The 19,079-nt window shown below is 38.7% G+C and overlaps 1 protein-coding gene across 9 annotated transcripts in view; it reads left to right on the top strand.

Annotated features, from left to right (window-relative positions):
* The window catches only part of XKR9 (XK related 9), an 80,417-nt gene that overhangs the window by 10,358 nt on the left and 50,980 nt on the right, over positions 1-19,079 (top strand). For all 9 annotated transcript variants that reach the window (XM_055349612.2, XM_055349611.2, XM_055349608.2 and 6 more), the window contains one exon: positions 75-624. In XM_055349612.2, the coding sequence (XP_055205587.2) occupies positions 353-624 (272 nt within the window). In that variant the 5' untranslated portion in view covers positions 75-352. The remainder of the gene's footprint in view (positions 1-74; positions 625-19,079) is intronic.

The raw sequence follows: 19,079 nt of genomic DNA, 5'->3' as shown, positions 1-19,079 counted from the left end.
GATAAAATCATTGCCAAGGGTTTTTAATATTATACTTAAGATATTTTGGAACTTAAATATCTGTTTTATTTTAGGTCTTGTCATCTGTAATGAAGATCGTTGTGAAACAGAAGATTGATTAAAGCCTTGTAACATTGGACCTAGATTAGAGATTTAGAAAAGAAAGTCAAAATTAGTCACTTTAGTGTTAGTGTTCCCATTTCATAATATTTATTCTTTCTTCTAAATAGATTTAGGGAGTAGAAATTAAAATTCAATGCTATACCAAAGGGTATACTAATATTTGTTCGGCTTTTTTTCCCTTTTTGTGAGGGAGAAAAAAGTAGATAACAAAAAGCTATAGTCATTCATAATGAAATATACTAAACAGAATTTTATGATGTCAGTTCTTGGCATTATAATCTATGTAACTGATTTAATTGTGGACATATGGGTATCTGTCAGATTTTTCCATGAAGGACAGTATGTTTTTAGTGCTTTAGCATTAAGCTTTATGCTTTTTGGAACACTTGTGGCTCAGTGTTTTAGTTATTCTTGGTTCAAGGCTGATTTAAAGAAAGCAGGCCAAGAAAGTCAGCATTGTTTTCTTCTACTTCATTGCTTGCAAGGAGGAGTTTTTACAAGGTGAGCATACATGTGTAATCATTACCACTGTTTTTCTTTTTCCAAACAGAAGCTACCATTTTGTATCTTATCTGGGTAGTCAAATGTACAAAGATCCCTTATTTGCATGAAGCACAAAGGTTACTTGCTCCTCACTATTGTGCTAATATAAGTCATTGCCATACCGTCAGAATTTTCCAGGTTCATTAATAAAAATGTTTAAATTTATCTAATTAGGTTTTTTCTGATATCAACTCAGTTTTCATGAGAAGGAAAAAGACATTTCTATGTCTTACAGAACTTTTATCTTCTGTGTATATTCTAAGTCTGATTGTGTAAATATGGCATTTCACTTGTAACTGAGAGAGTACTCACTTTTTTGATACTTATCATTGATTTAACTAAATGAAATTTTTGCTGCAATAATGCAGTAGCTATGTGGTTAGCTAGGTACAGAGTCATAGAACTAAAGCAACTTTAAGAATCATGTTGTTATAGGTAGAGAAACGAGACTCTAAATAGGCCCTCAGAATTCCATGATTCTCTGTATATTTAATTTTTTATGACTTCTCCATTATTACTTTAAGTGATTCTGCTTTTGATTCTGTCCTGTTAAAAAGCAATTCATGATCCTTGGTTGAATGTATTAAAAAAATTCCAGGCTTTTCTTATATTAATTAATGGGAATAACGCCATTGTATTTATGTGGAGACTTATAGTTTTCAAAGTATTTTCACATATTTTGCCTTTTTGAAGCTATAGTTATTATGTTTTTAATATGTAAAAGAAACAGAATGTGCAGTGAGAAAGAAGTTTATAGGTTTTAGGAAAAGCTGGAAAAAAAGTGCTTTAGTTGTTGGTATTAGAAGTCAACTTTCAAACTGCACATTCTCCATAAGACGAAAATGTTTAAAGAAATACAGTAAAAGTGCTGATGAACAAATACATATGTAATAGGTAAGATTAAATGAGTACTCTGTATGAGCAATATTGAGAATTATGTAGTTGTAATATTGAAGAAAGATAAAAGTTGCTTTTGCAAGGAATTTAGAAATATGGTAAATTCTCTGTTACTTGCCATTCTAATAATGGAAAATTTGCACATCTACAGAACTATTTTCATCAGCATTGAAATGAGGACCTTAAGGTACATTGTGTTATAAGTTATAAATTGTATTATAAAAGAAAGGCCAAATTGCCTTGATTTTCAGTGTCTCTTGATACACCTAGTAATTTTTGATTGAATATTACACATTGTATACAAAAGATGATAGAAGTTTCAAATGCTACTGTTTTGCTTTTTCTCTAGTAGGCATTTAGACTAAGGTTCAATCTGCTTTGGTTTGTAGTCTCTAGGGAACTGAGAGTTTGGTGTGGTCATCTCACCTCCACAAGTCCTGAACACTAATTTTTATCTGGGCACCACAAGACTACCAGAAAGCCTGTTTTGCTTTTTCAAGACTTTCTGCTTAGCTTTTAGCCTCTATGGTGTAGTTTCAAAATTTGGCACATACGTTGTTGGAAAAATTGATTGAGTTGAGGCCCCTCAGTCAACAGACCTCTAAAACCTAGCTTAAACATCTTGAAGATCTTCTGAAGTGAGTTCATACAAAACTGCTTTGCTCTTTTTAAAGGCTGCATGGTGTATCCTTTAGTATGGATGTACTATAATCTATTGAACTAGGCCTCTCTTCTTGCCTAACAACAGCCCTTTGCTTGGGCAGAATCCAGGTTTTCAACCTCTTGTTCTGAGTAGTAGAATCAGCAAATATTTCCAAGCAACAAGCATTTGTAGATATATCAGCCCAGTTTGTACTTTCTCTAATTGCTTTGCCGGGAGCATTGGTCTGTTCCAATATGCTGGATCCTACCTAGAAGTATAGTGCATAATGTGCGGTCTTAAATTGTTCCAAGTATAAAGTAAAACAAAACCTTTGCTGTTAACATTGATAATTTAAAGACCTCAAAACAATATAATTCGATTTGCTATGCTCCCAACTAATATATTTATATTGTTGTCATTTTAATGCCTGTTTTTAATCCCACTAGATATTATTATGTATTTTTCTATTTTATGTAGTTAAATTCTACTAAATTTTGTTTATGTTTACCCATATATTTACTACTCTCTTTATTTTTTATTTCTTCTTGAATCTCAGGACTTCTACCTAGAATTACTTTTCTTTTTTTTTTTTTTTTGAGACAGGGCCTTGCTCTGTCACCCAGGCTGGCCTGCAGTGGTGCCTTCCCAGCTCATTGCAGCCTCCACCTCCTTGGTTCAAGAGATTCTCCTGCATCAGCTTCCTGAGTAGCTGGGATTACAGGCATGTGCCATGACACTCGGTTAATTTTTGTATTTTTAGTAGAAATGGGGTTTAGTCATGTTGGCCAGGCTGGTCTCGAACTCCTGACCTCAAGTGATCCACCCACCTTGGCCTCCCAAAGTGTTGGGATTATAGGTGTGAGCCACCATGTTCGGCCCTAGAATTACTTTACTTCTGCCTTCCTGAGGTCTGCCTTTTAGAATTTCATCTATTGACGGGCTGTTGGTGACATCACCTCTCAATTTTTGGTTGTTTGAAAATGTCTTTATTTCATTATCTTTCTTGAGAGATATTTTAGTGGCTATAGAATTCTAGATGAGTAGTTATTTTCTCTCTGCATATTATATTTGATTGTTTTTTGGTTTCTATTGTTGCTCTGGAGGAGTTAGATTTTAGTCTCATTGCCGCTCTTTTGAAAGTGTTTTGTCTTTTCCTCCTCTGGCTGCTCTTAAGATTTTTCTCTTTATCTGTGGGTTTCTACAGTTTAATTATATGTTTAGATGTAGATTTTATTTCTCTTGCTTAGGATTTGTTGGTCCTCTTGATTCTGTGGATTATTATCTTCTATATAATTGTCAGCCATTAACTTTTTTAACATTTTCTTTACTGTATTTTGTGTTTCTTTCCCTTCTGGGATGCCAATCAAATGTAAGTTACACGTTCTCACTGTGTTTAACGTAACTATTAAGTGTTAGATTTTAAAAATTCTTATTTTTGAACTCTTTGTGATACATTCTGTGGAATGTTATAATCCAGATTCCTCCCTCTCATTCCTTGTATCATTGCTATCATTCATTTCACTTGTACTGAGTATACATAAGCATACAAATATATACACATAAGCATACATAATCAAATATATTGTCCTATTATTTTGAACTGTTATCTTGAGCAATTAAAATTAAGATCAATTAACTGTAATAATTATATTTAATTGGTCTTAATTTTAATTGATCTGACAAAGGGCTAATATCCAGAATCTACAATGAACTCAAACAAATTTACAAGAAAAAAACAAACAACCCCATCAAAAAGTGGGCAAAGGACATGAACAGACACTTCTCAAAAGAAGACATTTATGCAGCCAAAAAACACATGAAAAAATGCTCATCATCACTGGCCATCAGAGAAATGCAAATCAAAACCACAATGAGATACCATCTCACACCAGTTAGAATGGCAATCATTAAAAAGTCAGGAAACAACAGGTGCTGGAGAGGATGTGGAGAAATAGGAACACTTTTACACTGTTGGTGGGACTGTAAACTAGTTCAACCATTGTGGAAGTCAGTGTGGTGATTCCTCAGGGATCTAGAACTAGAAATACCATTTGACCCAGCCATCCCATTACTGGGTATATACCCAAAGAACTATAAATCATGCTGCTATAAAGACACATGCACACATATGTTTATTGCAGCACTATTCACAATAGCAAAGACTTGGAACCAACCCAAATGTCCAACAACGATAGACTGGATTAAGAAAATGTGGCACATATACACCATGGAATACTATGCAGCCATAAAAAATGATGAGTTCATGTCCTTTGTAGGGACATGGATGAAATTGGAAATCATCATTCTCAGTAAACTATCGCAAGAACAAAAAACCAAACACTGCATATTCTCACTCATAGGTGGGAATTGAACAGTGAGAACACATGGACACATGAAGGGGAACATCACACCCTGGGGACTGTTGTGGGGTGGGGGGAGGGGGGAGGGATAGCATTAGGAGATATACCTAATGCTGAATGACGAGTTAATGGGTGCAGCACACCAGCATGGCACATGTATACATATGTAACTAACCTGCACATTGCACACATGTACCGTAAAACTTAAAGTATAATAATAATAATAAAAAAGAAAATGTGGCACATATACACCATGGAATACTATGCAGCCATAAAAAATGATGAGTTCATGTCCTTTGCAGGGACATGGATGAAATTGGAAGTCATCATTCTCAGTAAACTGTCGCAAGGATAAAAAACCAAACACCTCATGTTCTCACTCGTAGGTGGGAATTGAACAATGAGAACACATGGACACAGGAAGGGGAACATCACACTCTGGGGACTGTTGTGGGGTGGGGGGAGGGGGGAGGGATAGCATTAGGAGATATACCTAATGCTAAATGATGAGTTAATGGGTGCAGCACACCAGCATGGCACATGTATACATATGTAACTAACCTGCACATTGTGCACATGTACTCTAAAACTTAAAGTATAATAATAATAAAATAAAATAAATTATATTTAATTAATTTAAATAAAATTAAATCAATTAAAAATAAGAAAAATAAGTTTTTATCTTCAATTATTCCTTTTTCAGTGCTCTTCCTTTCTTTATATATTTTAATTGATCCAAGTTTCTGACCTGTAACATTTTCCTTTTCTTTGAAGAATCTATTTTAACGTTTCTTGCAAGGCAAGTCTATTGGCAACAAGTTTCCCCAGTGTTTGTGGAAATCTTTATTCTCCTTCACTTTTGAAGCATAATTTCACAGGGTACAGAATTCAGAGTGGTGTTTTCTTTCTTTCTTCTCTTTTTTTTACTCTCAACACTTTAAATATTTCACTCCATTCTTTTTTTTTTTTTGAGACAGAATCTCACTCTGTTGCTCAGGCTGGAGTGCTGCAGTGGTGCAGTCACAGGTAACTGCAACCTCTAACTCCCTGGGCTCAGGTGATCCTCCCACTTCAGCCCCACAAGTAGCTGGGACTACAGGTGTGTGCCACCACACCGAGCTAGCTAATATATATATATGTATATTTGGTAGAGACAGAGTTCTTTTTTCTTTTTAGATGGATTCTTGCTCTGTTGCCCAGGCTGGAGTGCAGTGGCCCGATCTTGGCTCACTGCAACCTCCGTCTCCCAGGTTCAAGCAATTCTCCTTCCTTAGCCTCCTGAGTAGCTGGGACTACAGGCATGTGCCACCACGCCTGGCTAATTTTTGTATTTTTCATAGAGACAGGGTTTGACCATGTTGCCCAGGCTGGTTTTGAACTTTTAGGCTCAAGTGATCCGTCTCCTTCGGCCTCTCAAATCCATTCTCTTCTTGCTTGAATGGTTTCTGAGGAGAAAGTGAATGTAATTTTTACCTTTACTCCTTCAGGTGTTTTTTCCTCTTTGGCTTCTTTTAAAAATTTTTTTCAGTTTTAATTATTATGGGTACATAATAGGTGTATATATTTATGGAGTACATGTAATGTTTTGATAGACATACATAATGTATGATAATCACATAAGGGTAATTGGGATATTTATCACCTCAAGTATTTATTTTTTCTTTGTGTTAGGAACGTTCCAATTTCACTCTTAGTTATTCAAAAATACACAGTAAATTATCGTTGACTTTAATCACCCTGTTATGTTATCAAATGCTAGAGCCTATTCATTTTAAATACATTTGTGCACCCATTAACCATCCCCACTTCTGCCTTACTCCCTGCTACCCTTCCCAGGCTCTGGTAACTATTATTCTACTCTCTATCTCCATGAGTTTGTTTCAATTTTTAGCTCCAATGTGTGAGTGAGAACATGTGAAATTTGTCTTTCTGTGCCTGGCCTGGCTTTTTTCACTTAACATAATGTTCTTCAGTTTCATCCACGTTGTTGCAAATGAAAATGACAGGATTTCTTTCTCTCCTCCCTCTTTCTTTCTTTCTTTCTTTCTTTCTTTCTTTCTTTCTTTCTTTCTTTCTTTCTCTCTTTCCTTTCTTTCTCTTTCTCTTTCTTTCTTTTTCCTTTCTTTCTCTTTCTCTTTCTCTCTCTCTTTCTCTCTCTCTCTCTCTCTCTCTCTCCTTTCTAAATAGAGACAGGCTCATCATAGCTCATTATAACCTCGAACTCCTGGGCTCAGGTGATCTTCCCATCTCAGCCACCTGAGTTGCTAGCATTACAGGCATGTGCCATCAGGTCTGGCTAATTTTTTATTTTTTTGTACAGATGAGGCCTCAGTATGTTGCCCAGGCTGGTCTCGAACTCCTGGCCTCAAGTGATCCTCCTGCCTTGGCCTCCCAAAGTGCTGGGATTACAAGCATGAGCCACTGTGCCCAGTCCAGTTCAAAATATTTTTTAGCTTCCTTGTGATTTTGTCTTTTACTAAAGGATTAGACTGTTAAGTGTTTTTTCAAATATTTGGGTCTTTTGTAGTTATTTTAATGTTGATTTTTAATTTAATTCTTTTGTGTTCAGATAACATACTCTTATGATTTCAGTCTTTTGAAATTTATTCAGACTTGTTTTATTGTCTAACATATGGTCCATCTTTATGAATGTTTCACGTACACTTGAAATGTATGTGTTTCTGCAGTTGTTCTGGTATTCTATAAATGAAATTTAGTGTAGTTGATAGTGCCATTCAGATATTGTACAGTTTTACTGATTTTATGCTTAGTTGTTTTAAGTGTTGGGGAAACTGGGTAGCCATTTAGAAAGAAACAAAATATATAAATTTTAATTGGCAATAATAGGTTTCACACAAAGGTCAGTCTTAGGCTATGTCCTACCATGGCACATGATCTAGAAAAGAGGTCTCTTCTGTGGAGATGAAATCTTCATTCTGTGGAAGTGGTGGTCAAATCTTCAGAAGTATATTAGTAGAAACAGAGGTAGACCCTGGGAGAAATGTGAAATGTTGTGTTTGTCTTTGGTCGTGTCACAGTTTTTGATGTGACAAAATATGGGTTCTAATTCTTCCAAGCCAGGAGAAAGTTTGGAAGGATATTCCGCAAGAGTTCTCCCCGTCACCCATACAAACCACAAGGGCGATAAACGAGTTTTTCTCTGTATGGCATATGAATACACAGATCACATTTTTTTTTTTTTTTTTTTGAGATGGAGTCTTGCTCTGTTCCCAGGCTGGAGTGCAGTGGTGCGATCTCAGCTCACTGCAAGCTCCGCCTCCCAGGTTCATGCCATTCTTCTGCCTCAGCCTTCCAAGTAGCTGGGACTATGGGTGCCCGCCACCACGCCCGGCTAATTTTTTGTATTTTTAGTAGAGACGGGGTTTCACCATGTTAGCCAGGATGGTCTTGATCTCCTGACCTCGTGAGCCGCCCGCCTCGGCCTCCCAAAGTGCTGGGATTACAGGCATTAGCCACTGCGCCTGTCCTTTTTTTTTTTTTTTGAAATTGATTGGAAAAAAAAGGAAGCAATAGCCAGTATACGCAGCATGAAAACAGTAAAAACTTTGTTAACTTATAAAGTTGGGATACTTTAAGATAGCGTGTTATACTTCTAGGTAGGATACCAGATAGCAGGATAAATTTCTAATGAATCAAATATTTAATGTAAAATACTATAAAAGAAAACATCGGAGAATTCCTTTATAACTTTGAAATGGGGAAAGCCTTTTAACCATGACTCCAAATCCAGAAGCTATAACAATTGTAGATTTGACTATAAAAATGCATGCTAATAAACAGAAGCAAAAATCCCAACACACACAACAAAAGCATAACAAAGAAAAACAACATTAACAGGGAAAAAGAATTGTAAACTTATAACAGAAAAAGGGCTAGTCCTCTGATATTTAAACAGCTTCTGGAAATCAAAAAGTAAAAGACCATCTACCCAGTAGAAAAATGGGAAGAGAATAAGGATAGTTCGTAGAAAAGGAAATACAAATAGGCCTTAAGTTGTATAAAAGATGCTAAGCCTCATTCATGAAAAATTCCAATTAAAACTACATTGAGATATTATTCCTCATTTACTAGATTAACAAAAATCTGAATGACTATATACTCTCTTGGTAAAGTGTGAGAAAACAGATACTTTCATACCTCGTTCATCAGAGTATGGATTGGTATAATTTCTGTGGAAAGTAGCTTGACCATATTGCAAATATATATATATATGTATTTTATGTATATATATGTATTTTTTATATATGTGTATTTTATATATATGTATATTAGCCCCAGAGCTTCCTCTTCTAGAAATTTATCATACTTGCATACATGTAAAGTGACATATGCACACAATTTTTAAGTGTAGCATTGTTTGTAATAGAAAAATATTGAAAACAATTTTAGTGTCTTTTGATAGAGTTTGTAATATACTGTGCAATGGCATAGTACATAGCTATCATAAAGAATGATAAAGTACTTTCTATGCTGAAATGAAAAGATATCCAGGACTTATTTTGGGTGAAAAGACAAGGTGCAGACAGGAGGTATAGTATGCCACAATCTGTGTAATAAAAGATGGTGAAAACTAATATATATTTATGTTTGCTTGTATCTGCATGAAGAAACTCTAGATGGGTACACATGAAACTAATAACTGAATTCCTGTGGCCATGGGGGAGGGTAAAAGCTGGATAGTGGGTTATAGGAGTAGGGTAGAGTTTTCTTACTGATAACTTTCTAATTTTTTGAATTATTTAAATATTTTGCCTATTTAAAAAAGAAGAAAAAGAAAATTGAATTAGGTTGGGCATTAGTGGAAGATGCCAGATAAACAAACACTTTACTCTTTTTTTGTTTTTCTTTCTTTTTAAGAATTTTTGTTTTAGGTTTAGGGGTACATGTGAAGGTTTGTTACATAGATAAACACGTGTCATGGGGGTTTGTTATTACATATTATTACATCACTCAGGTATTAAGTTCAGTACCAAATAGTTATCTTTTCTGTTCCTCTCCCTCCTTCCACCCTCCCCCTCAAGTAGATGCCTGTCAGTGTCTGTTGTTTCCTTCTTTGTGTTCATAAGTTCTTACAATTTAGCTCCCACTTGTTTTTTGGAGATAGAGTCTCACTCTGTTGCCAGGCTGGAGTGCAATGGTGCGATCTTGGATCACTGCAACCTCCGCCTCCCAGGTTCGAGCAATTCTTTCTCCTGCCTCAGTCTCCCGAGTAGCTGGGACTACAGGCACATGCTGCTATGCCCAGCTAGTTTTTTTTTTTTTTTGTATTTAGTAGAGATGGGGGTGGGGGGTCTCACCATGTTGCCCAGGCTGGTTTCGAACCCCTGAGCTCAGGCAATCAGCCCACCTCAGCCTCCCAAAGTGTTGGGATTACAGGCGTGAGCCACCGTGCCTGGCCAGCTCCCACTTGTAAATGAGAACATGCGGTATTTGGTTTTCTATTCCTACGTTAGTTTGCTAAGAATGATAGCCTCCAGCTCCTTCCGTGTTCTGGCAAAAGACATGATCTTGTTTTTTTTATGGCTGCATAATATTCCATGGTGTATATATACCACATTTTCTTTATCCAGTCTGTCATTGATTGGTATTTAGGTGATTCTGTGTCTTTGCTATTGTGAACAGTGCTGCAATGAACACTTGTGTGCATGTGTCTTTATGGTAGAATGCTCTGGATATATACCCAGTAATGGAATTGCTGGGTCGAATGGTAGTTCTTTTAACTCTTTGAGGAATTGTTATACAGTTCCTCAATGGTTGAACTAATTTACACTCACACCAACAGTGTATAAGGGTTCCATTTTCTCCGCAACCTCGCCAGCATCTGTTATTTTTTGACTTTTTAGTAATAGCCATTCTGACTGGCGTGAGATGGTATTTCATTGTGGTTTTCATTTGCATTTCTCTAATGATCGGTGGTATTGAGCTTTTGCCATAAGCTTGTTTGCCACATGTATGTCTTCTTTTGAGAAGGGTCTGTTCATGTCCTTTGCCCACTTTTTAATGGGGTTGCTTGTTTTTCTCTTGTAAAGTTGTTTAAGTTCCTCATAGATACTGGGTATTAGACCTTTGTCACATGCATAGTTTGCAAATTCTTTGTCCCATTTTGTAGGTTGTTTGTTTACTCTGTTGATAGTTTCTTTCGCTGTACAGAAGCTTTTAAGTTTAGTTAGATCCCATTTGTCAGTTTTTGCTTTTGTTGCAATTGCTTTTGGTGTCTTCATCATGAAATCTTTGCCTGTTCCTAGATCCAGGATGGTATTGCCTAGGTTGTCTTTCAGAGTATTTTACAGCTTTGGGTTTTACATTTAAGTCTTTAATCTGTATTCAGTTGATTTTTGTATATGGTGTAAGGAAGAGGTCCAACTTCAATCTTCTGTATATGGCTAGTCATTTATTCTAGCTCTATTTATTGAATAGGGATTTTTTTCCCCATTGCTTGTTTTTGTCAGCTTTGTCAACGATCAGATAGTCAAAGATATGTGGCCTTATTTTGGGCTCGTTATTCTGTTCCATTGGTCTGTGTGTCTGTTTTTGTACTGGTACCATATTGTTTTTGTCACTATAGCCCTGTAGTATAGTTTGGAGTCGAATAACATGATGTTTCCAGCTTTGTTCTTTTTGCTTAGGATTGCCTTGACTATTTGGGCTCTTTTTTGGTTCCATGTAAATTTTAAATAATTTTTTCTAGTTTTGTGAGGAATGTCATTGGTAGTTTAACAGGTATAGCGTTGAATATGTAAATTGTTTTGGGCAGTATAGCCATTTTAATGATATTGATTCTTCCTATTTATGATGATGGGATTTTTTTCATTTGCTTGTGTCTTCTTTGATTTCTTTGAGCAGTGTTTTTTACATCCCTGGTTAGCTGTATTCCTAGGTGTTTTATTTTTTATTTTTTTGGTGGCAACTGTGAATGGTATTGCCTTTCTTATTTGGCTCTCAGTTTGGTTGTTGTTGGTGCACAGGAATGCTAGTGAGTTTTGTACATTGATTTTATATCCTGCACCTTTGCTGAAGTTGTTTATCAGCTGAAGGAGCTTTTGGGCCAAGACACTGGGGTTTTCTAGATATAGAATCATGTCATCTGCAAACAGAGATAGTTTGACTCCTGCTCTTACTATTTGGATGCCCTTTATTTTTTTTTCTCTTGACTCATGGCTCTGGCTAGGACTTCCAATACTATGTTGAATAGAAGTGGAGAGAGAGGGCATCCTCGTCTTGTACGAGTTTTCAAGGGGAATGCTTCCAGCTTTTGCCCATTCGGTATGATGTTGGCTGTGCATTTGTCATAGATGGCTCTTATTATTATTATTCTTATTTTTTGAGACAGAGTTTCGCTCTTGTTGCCCAGGCTGGAGTGCAATGGTGCGATCTTGGCTCACTGCAACCTCCACCTCCCAGGTTCAAGTGATTCTCCTGCTTCAGCCTCCCGAGTAGCTTGGATTACAGGTGCCCACCGCCACATCCAGCTAATTTTTTGTATTTTCAGTAGAGACGTGGTTTCACCATGTTGGCCAGGGTGGTCTCAAACTCCCGACCTCAGGTGATCTGCCCTCCATAGCCTCCCAAAGTGCTCGGATTACAAGTGTGAGCCACCATGCCTGGCCATGGCTCTTATTATTTTGAGGTATGTTCTTTCAATACCTAGGTTATTGAGAGTTTTTAACATGAAAGAATGTTCAGTTTTATCAAAAGCCTTTTCCACATCTGTTGAGAAGATTGTGTGGTTTTTGTCTTTAGTCTGTTGATGTGATGAATCACATTTATTGGTTTTCATATGTTGAATCAACCTTGCATCCCCGGGTGAAACCTACTTGATCACGGTAGATTAGCTTTTTGATGACACTTGGCATTTGAGTTACTAAAGTTCTTGTATTGGCTGTTTCTCATCTCTGCATGTGGGTATTTCTTTAACTGCAGTGCAGATTGAGTGTAGTCAATAGACTTCTTTTCTGGATGTTTTCACTTGGCTGAGGCTTTGTGTAGGGTCTTTATTTGAAGCTGACTTCTTGTCTCTGGTTTCAGTGGGGGTATATTAGTGAGATATTTTTGCTGTTGAAGCTTTGGGGGTATGATCCAGCAGATGACATTTAGGCTTATCAGTCAGTTGGTATACTCTTGCTTGGTTGTGTGGCTTCCCTATGTTTTCTCACAGTTGCAGCTGTGTTCCCTGTCAGTGCTCTGAAAGTGTAGGTTCCTCTCTCCCTTGAGTACTGGCTGTAGTTCACAACTTGTCATTCCTGGGCTGCCCACTGCAGCTCTGGGACAGTCTTAGTGTTTATTTCCCTTCTCCAGGTTAGAGGCAGCAGAGGAAAAGATCATAGTAGTGGTTGTGGCCAAGGGTCATTTGCTTGACTCCGGGGGGCTCCACCCCAGAGAGATGCAGGTCAGCAACTCCTCAGTGCAGTCAGCCCAAGATGGAAGGTTTGTGCTGTGGGTCCAAGCCAGGGGTTTTCTGTCTGGTGACAAGCTATGTAGGGTATGGGGGACTTGTGGGAAATTGGTTGGCCTCTTCTCCTTAGGTTGACTGCAGCTCACTGGAGGTGTGGATAAGGCACTTGGGATCTTTGCTCCTTTGTTAGTCCGAAGGTGGCAAGGCATGTTCCATTGCAGAGGCAGTGGCAACGAGGCTTTCAGTTGCCCCCAGAGGCTCTGTCTATGGAGTTACTGAGTTGGTACTGGCTCGGTAGCTCTGGCAGGGGGTGGTTGGAGGCCCAGGGCTGGAGGACCTGCCCAGTGAGGAGATATGGGAATGGGTACCCATGTAACAGTCTGGGCACTTTTCTGTAGGGCTGCTGTGGTATGCTTGGGGCCCGGTCCAGTCCTAGTCACCTCAGATTTTCCAAAACCTGGAGGTGTTACCAGTGAAGGCTGTGAAACAGCAAAGCTGTTGCCAGCTTAAAGGCACCTGTAGAGAGTGGCTGGAGACCGTGGTTGCGAGGTCCCACCCAGTGAGCAGGAACAGGATTGGCACCCACTTAAAACAGTCTGGCCACATTTTAGTAGAGCAGCTGTGTTGTGTCCACTTCAGCCCCTGGTTGCCTCAGACACTCTGAAGCCCAAAGACTGGAATGGCTAAGTTGCCCAAACAACAAAGATGGTGGCCTGCCCCTCCCTCTAGGAGTGCCATCCCAGGGGGAATTCAGATCTGTGTCAGCTGGAAGGCTTTGTTGGGGGTGGCTGGAGGCCCTGGTTGGGAGGTCCTGCCCAGCGAAAAAGAATGGGATCAGGTACCTGCTTAAAGCAGCAGTCTGGCCATGTTTTGATAGAGCGGCTGTGCTGTGCTGTGGGAATCCCTTCTGCCTTGGGTGGACTCAGACTCTCCAAAGCCTGAAGGCTAGAATGGCTAAGGTGCCTGAATAGCAAAGATGGCAGCCCGCACCTCCTCCCAGGAGTGCCTTCTTAGGGAGGTGCAATGCCGCTATTGGTAGCTGGCTAGAATTCCAAGTAAGTGGGTCTTAACTTGTGAGGTGCTGTGGAAATGGGGCCTGTGGGCTGTTGCTGTTCAGCCCCATAGATTCAGCCTCTTTTCTAGGGGTATGTACAGGAGTCTAACATCCTACTTTGCCATAGCTGCAGCTACTTTTGCTGGAAAGCCCTAGTATCTAAGCCTCCAGGGTCTCCATGCATGCCTGAGTGGCTGCTCTGCTGAAACTCTACATAGCTCTGTCTGTCAGACTGAAGACTGAAGGCCCTGCTGGAGTGGGTTCACAAGATCTGACCTGAGGGTCGCAAAGAGCTGTGGGAGAAGCATGATTTCCCCGGGTTGCTCTTTGACTTACCACTTCACTAGGTTGGGGAGAATCCCCTGGCTCTGTGTTGTTCCCAGGTGGCCGTTGTCCTGCCTTGTTTTTCTTTTCTTTTTTTTTTTTTTCTCATTGATTTGTTTTTAAAAAAATTTTTACTTTATTTTATTATTATTATACTTTAAGTTTTAGGGTACATGTGCACAATGTGCAGGTTAGTTACATATGTATACACATGCAATGCTGGTGTGCTGCACCCATTAACTCGTCATTTAGCATTAGGTATATCTCCTAATGCTATCCCTCCCCCCTCCCCCCACCCCACAACAGTCCCCAGGGTGTGATGTTCCCCTTCCTGTGTCCATGTGTTCTCACTGTTCAGTTCCCACCTATGAGTGAGAACATGCAGTGTTTGGTTTTTTGTCCTTGTGATAGTTTACTGAGAATGACGGTTTCCAGCTTCATCCATGTTCCTACAAAGGACATGAACTCATCATTTTTTATGGCTGCATAGTATTCCATGGTGTATATGTGCCACATTTTCTTAATCCAGTCTATCATTGTTGGACATTTGGGTTGGTTCCAAGTCTTTGCTATTGTGAATAGTGCTGCAATAAACATATGTGTGCATGTGTCTTTATAGCAGCATGATTTATAGTCCTTTGGGTATATACCCAGTAATGGGATGGCTGGGTCAAATGGTATTTCTAGTTCTAGATCCCTGAGGAATCGCCACACTGACTTCCACAATGGTTGAACTAGTTTACAGTCCCAGCAACAGTGTAAAAGTGTTCCTATTTCTCCACATCCTCTCCAGCACCTGTTGTTTCCTGACTTTTTAATGATTGCCATTCTAACTGGTGTGAGATGGTATCTCACTGTGGCTTTGATTTGCATTTCTCTGATGGCCAGTGATGGTGAGCATTTTTTCGTGTGTTTTTTGGCTGCATAAATAAATGTCTTCTTTTGAGAAGTGTCTGTTCATGTCCTTTACCCACTTTTTGATGGGGTTGTTTGTTTTTTTTCTTGTAAACTTGTTTGAGTTCATTGTAGATTCTGGATATTAGCCCTTTGTCAGATGAGTAGGTTGCGAAAATTTTCTCCCATTTCGTAGGTTGCCTGTTCACTCTGATGGTAATTTCTTTTGCTGTGCAGAAGCTCTTTAGTTTAATTAGATCTCATTTGTCAATTTTGGCTTTTGTTGCCATTGCTTTTGGTGTTTTAGACATGAAGTCCTTGCCCATGCCTATGTCCTGAATGGTAATGCCTAGGTTTTCTTCTAGGGATTTTATGGTTTTAGGTCTAACATTTAAGTCTTTAATCCATCTGGAATTAATTTTTGTATAAGGTGTAAGGAAGGGATCCAATTTCAGCTTTCTACATATGGCTAGCCAGTTTTCCCAGCACCATTTATTAAATAGGGAATCCTTTCCCCATTGCTTGTTTTTGTCAAGTTTGTCAAAGATCAGATAGTTGTAGATATGCGGCATTATTTCTGAGTGCTCTGTTCTGTTCCATTGATCTATATCTCTGTTTTGGTACCAGTACCATGCTGTTTTGGTTACTGTAGCCTTGTAGTATAGTTTGAAGTCAGGTAGCGTGATGCCTCCAGCTTTGTTCTTTTGGCTTAGGATTGACTCGGCGATGCAGGCTCTTTTTTGGTTCCATATGAACTTTAAAGTAGTTTTTTCCAGTTCTGTGAAGAAAGTCATTGGTAGCTTGATGGGGATGGCATTGAATCTATAAATTACCTTGGGCAGTATGGCCATTTTCACGATATTGATTCTTCCTATCCATGAGCATGGAATGTTCTTCCATTTGTTTGTGTCCTCTTTTATTTCATTGAGCAGTGGTTTCTAATTCTCCTTGAAGAGGTCTTTCACATCCCTTTTAGGTTGGATTCCTAAGTATTTTATTCTCTTTGAAGCATTTGTGAATGGAAGTTCACTCATGATTTGGCTCTCTGTTTGTCTGTTATTGGTGTCTAAGAATGCCTGTGATTTTTGTACATTGATTTTGTATCCTGAGACTTTGCCGAAGTTGCTTATCAGCTTAAGGAGATTTTGGGCTGAGACAATGGGGTTTTCTAGATATACAATCATGTCATCTGCAAACAGGGACAATTTGACTTCCTCTTTTCCTAATTGAATACCCTTTATTTCCTTCTCCTGCCTAATTGCCCTGGCCAGAATTTCCAACACTATGTTGAATAGGAGTGGTGAGAGAGGGCATCCCTGTCTTGTGCCAGTTTTCAAAGGGAATGCTTCCAGTTTTTGCCCATTCAGTATGATATTTGCTGTGGGTGTGTCATAGATAGCTCTTATTATTTTGAGATACGTCCCATCAATACCTAATTTATTGAGAGTTTTTAGCATGAAGTGTTGTTGAATTTTGTCAAAGGCCTTTTCTGCATCTATTGAGATAATCATGTGGTTTTTGTCTTTGGTTCTGTTTATATGCTGGATTACATTTCTTGATTTGCGTATATTGAACCAGCCTTGCATCCCAGGGATGAAGCCCACCTGATCATGGTGGATAAGCTTTTTGATGTGCTGCTGGATTTGGTTTGCCAGTATTTTATTGAGGATTTTTGCATCAATGTTCATCAAGGATATTGGTCTAAAATTCTCTTTTTCGGTTGTGTCTCTGCCACGCTTTGGTATCCGGATGATGCTGGCCTCATAAAATGAGTTAGGGAGGATTCCCTCTTTTTCTATTGATTGGAATAGTTTCAGAAGGAATGGTACCAGTTCCTTCTTGTACCTCTGATAGAATTCGGCTGTGAATCCATCTGGTCCTGGACTCTTTCTGGTTGGTAAGCTATTGACTATTGCCACAATTTCAGCTCCTGTTATTGGTCTATTCAGAGATTCAGCTTCTTCCTGGTTTAGTGTTGGGAGGGTGTATGTGTCGAGGAATTTATCCATTTCTTCTAGATTTTCTAGTTTATTTGCATAGAGGTGTTTGTAGTATTCTCTGATGGTAGTTTGTATTTCTGTGGGATCAGTGGTGATGTCCCCTTTTTCATTTTTTATTGTGTCTATTTGATTCTTCTCTCTTTTCTTCTTTATTAGTCTTGCTAGCGGTCTATCAATTTTGTTGATCCTTTCAAAAAACCAGCTCCTGGGTTCATTAATTTTTTAAAGGGTTTTTTGTGTCTGTATTTCCTTCAATTCTGCTCTGATTTTAGTTATTTCTTGCCTTCTGCTAGCTTTTGAATGTGTTTGTTCTTGCTTTTCTAGTTCTTTTAATTGTGATGTTAGGGTGTCAATTTTGGATCTTTCCTGGTTTCTCTTGTGGACATTTAGTGCTATAAATTTCCCTCTACACACTGCTTTGAATGTGTCCCAGAGATTCTGGTATGTTGTGTCTTTGTTCTAGTTGGTTTCAAAGAACATCTTTATTTCTGCCTTCATTTCGTTATGTACCCAGTAGTTATTCAGGAGCAGGTTGTTCAGTTTCCATGTAGTTGAGTGGTTTTGAGTGAGTTTCTTAATCCTGAGTTCTAGTTTGATTGCACTGTGGTCTGAGAGACAGTTTGTTTTAATTTCTGTTCTTTTACATTTGCTGAGGAGAGCTTTACTTCCAAGTACGTGGTCAATTTTGGAATAGGTGTGGTGTGGTGCTGAAAAAGATGTATATTCTGTTGATTTGGGGTGGAGAGTTCTGTAGATGTCTATTAGGTCCGCTTGGTGCAGAGCTGAGTTCAATTCCTGGGTATCCTTGTTAACTTTCTGTCTTGTTGATCTGTCTAATGTTGACAGTGGGGTGTTAAAGTCTCCCATTATTATTGTGTGGGAATCTAAGTCTCTTTGTAGGTCACTCAGGACTTGCTTTATGAATCTGGGTGCTCCTGTATTGGGTGCATATATATTTAGGATAGTTAGCTCTTCTTGTTGAATTGATCCCTTTACCATTAAGTAATGGCCTTCTTTGTCTCTTTTGATCTTTGTTGGTTTAACGTCTGTTTTATCAGAGACTAGGATTGCAACCCCTGCCTTTTTTTGTTTTCCATTTGCTTGGTAGATCTTCCTCCATCCTTTTATTTTGAGCCTGTGTGTGTCTCTGCACGTGAGATGGGTTTCCTGAATACAGCACACTGATGGGTCTTGACTCTTTATCCAATTTGCCAGTCTGTGTCTTTTAACTGGAGCATTTAGTCCATTTACATTTAAAGTTAATATTGTTATGTGTGAATTTGATCCTGTCATTATGATGTTAGCTGGTTATTTTGCTCATTAGTTGATGCAGTTTCTTCCTAGCCTCGATGGTCTTTACAATTTGGCATGATTTTGCAGTGGCTGGTACCAGTTGTTCCTTTCCATGTTTAGTGCTTCCTTCAGGAGCTCTTGTAGGGCAGGCCTGGTGGTGACAAAATCTCTCAGCATTTGCTTGTCTGTAAAATATTTTATTTCTCCTTCACTTATGAAGCTTAGTTTGGCTCGATATGAAATTCTGGGTTGAAAATTCTTTTTAAGAATGTTGAATATTGGCCCCCACTCTCTTCTGGCTTGTAGTGTTTCTGCCGAGAGATCCGCTGTTAGTCTGATGGGCTTCCCTTTGTGGGTAACCCGACCTTTCTCTCTGGCTGCCCTTAACATTTTTTCCTTCATTTCAACTTCGGTGAATCTGACAATTATGTGTCTTGGAGTTGCTCTTCTCGAGGAGTATCTTCGTGGCGTTCTCTGTATTTCCTGAATCTGAACGTTGGCCTGCCTTGCTAGATTGGGGAAGTTCTCCTGGATA

The sequence above is a fragment of the Gorilla gorilla genome, chromosome 7, assembly GCF_029281585.2.
Source record: "Gorilla gorilla gorilla isolate KB3781 chromosome 7, NHGRI_mGorGor1-v2.1_pri, whole genome shotgun sequence".
Lineage (NCBI taxonomy): Eukaryota > Metazoa > Chordata > Mammalia > Primates > Hominidae > Gorilla > Gorilla gorilla.
The sequence above is the reverse complement of the archived record's forward strand: the minus strand, read 5'-3'. Positions and strand labels throughout refer to the sequence as shown.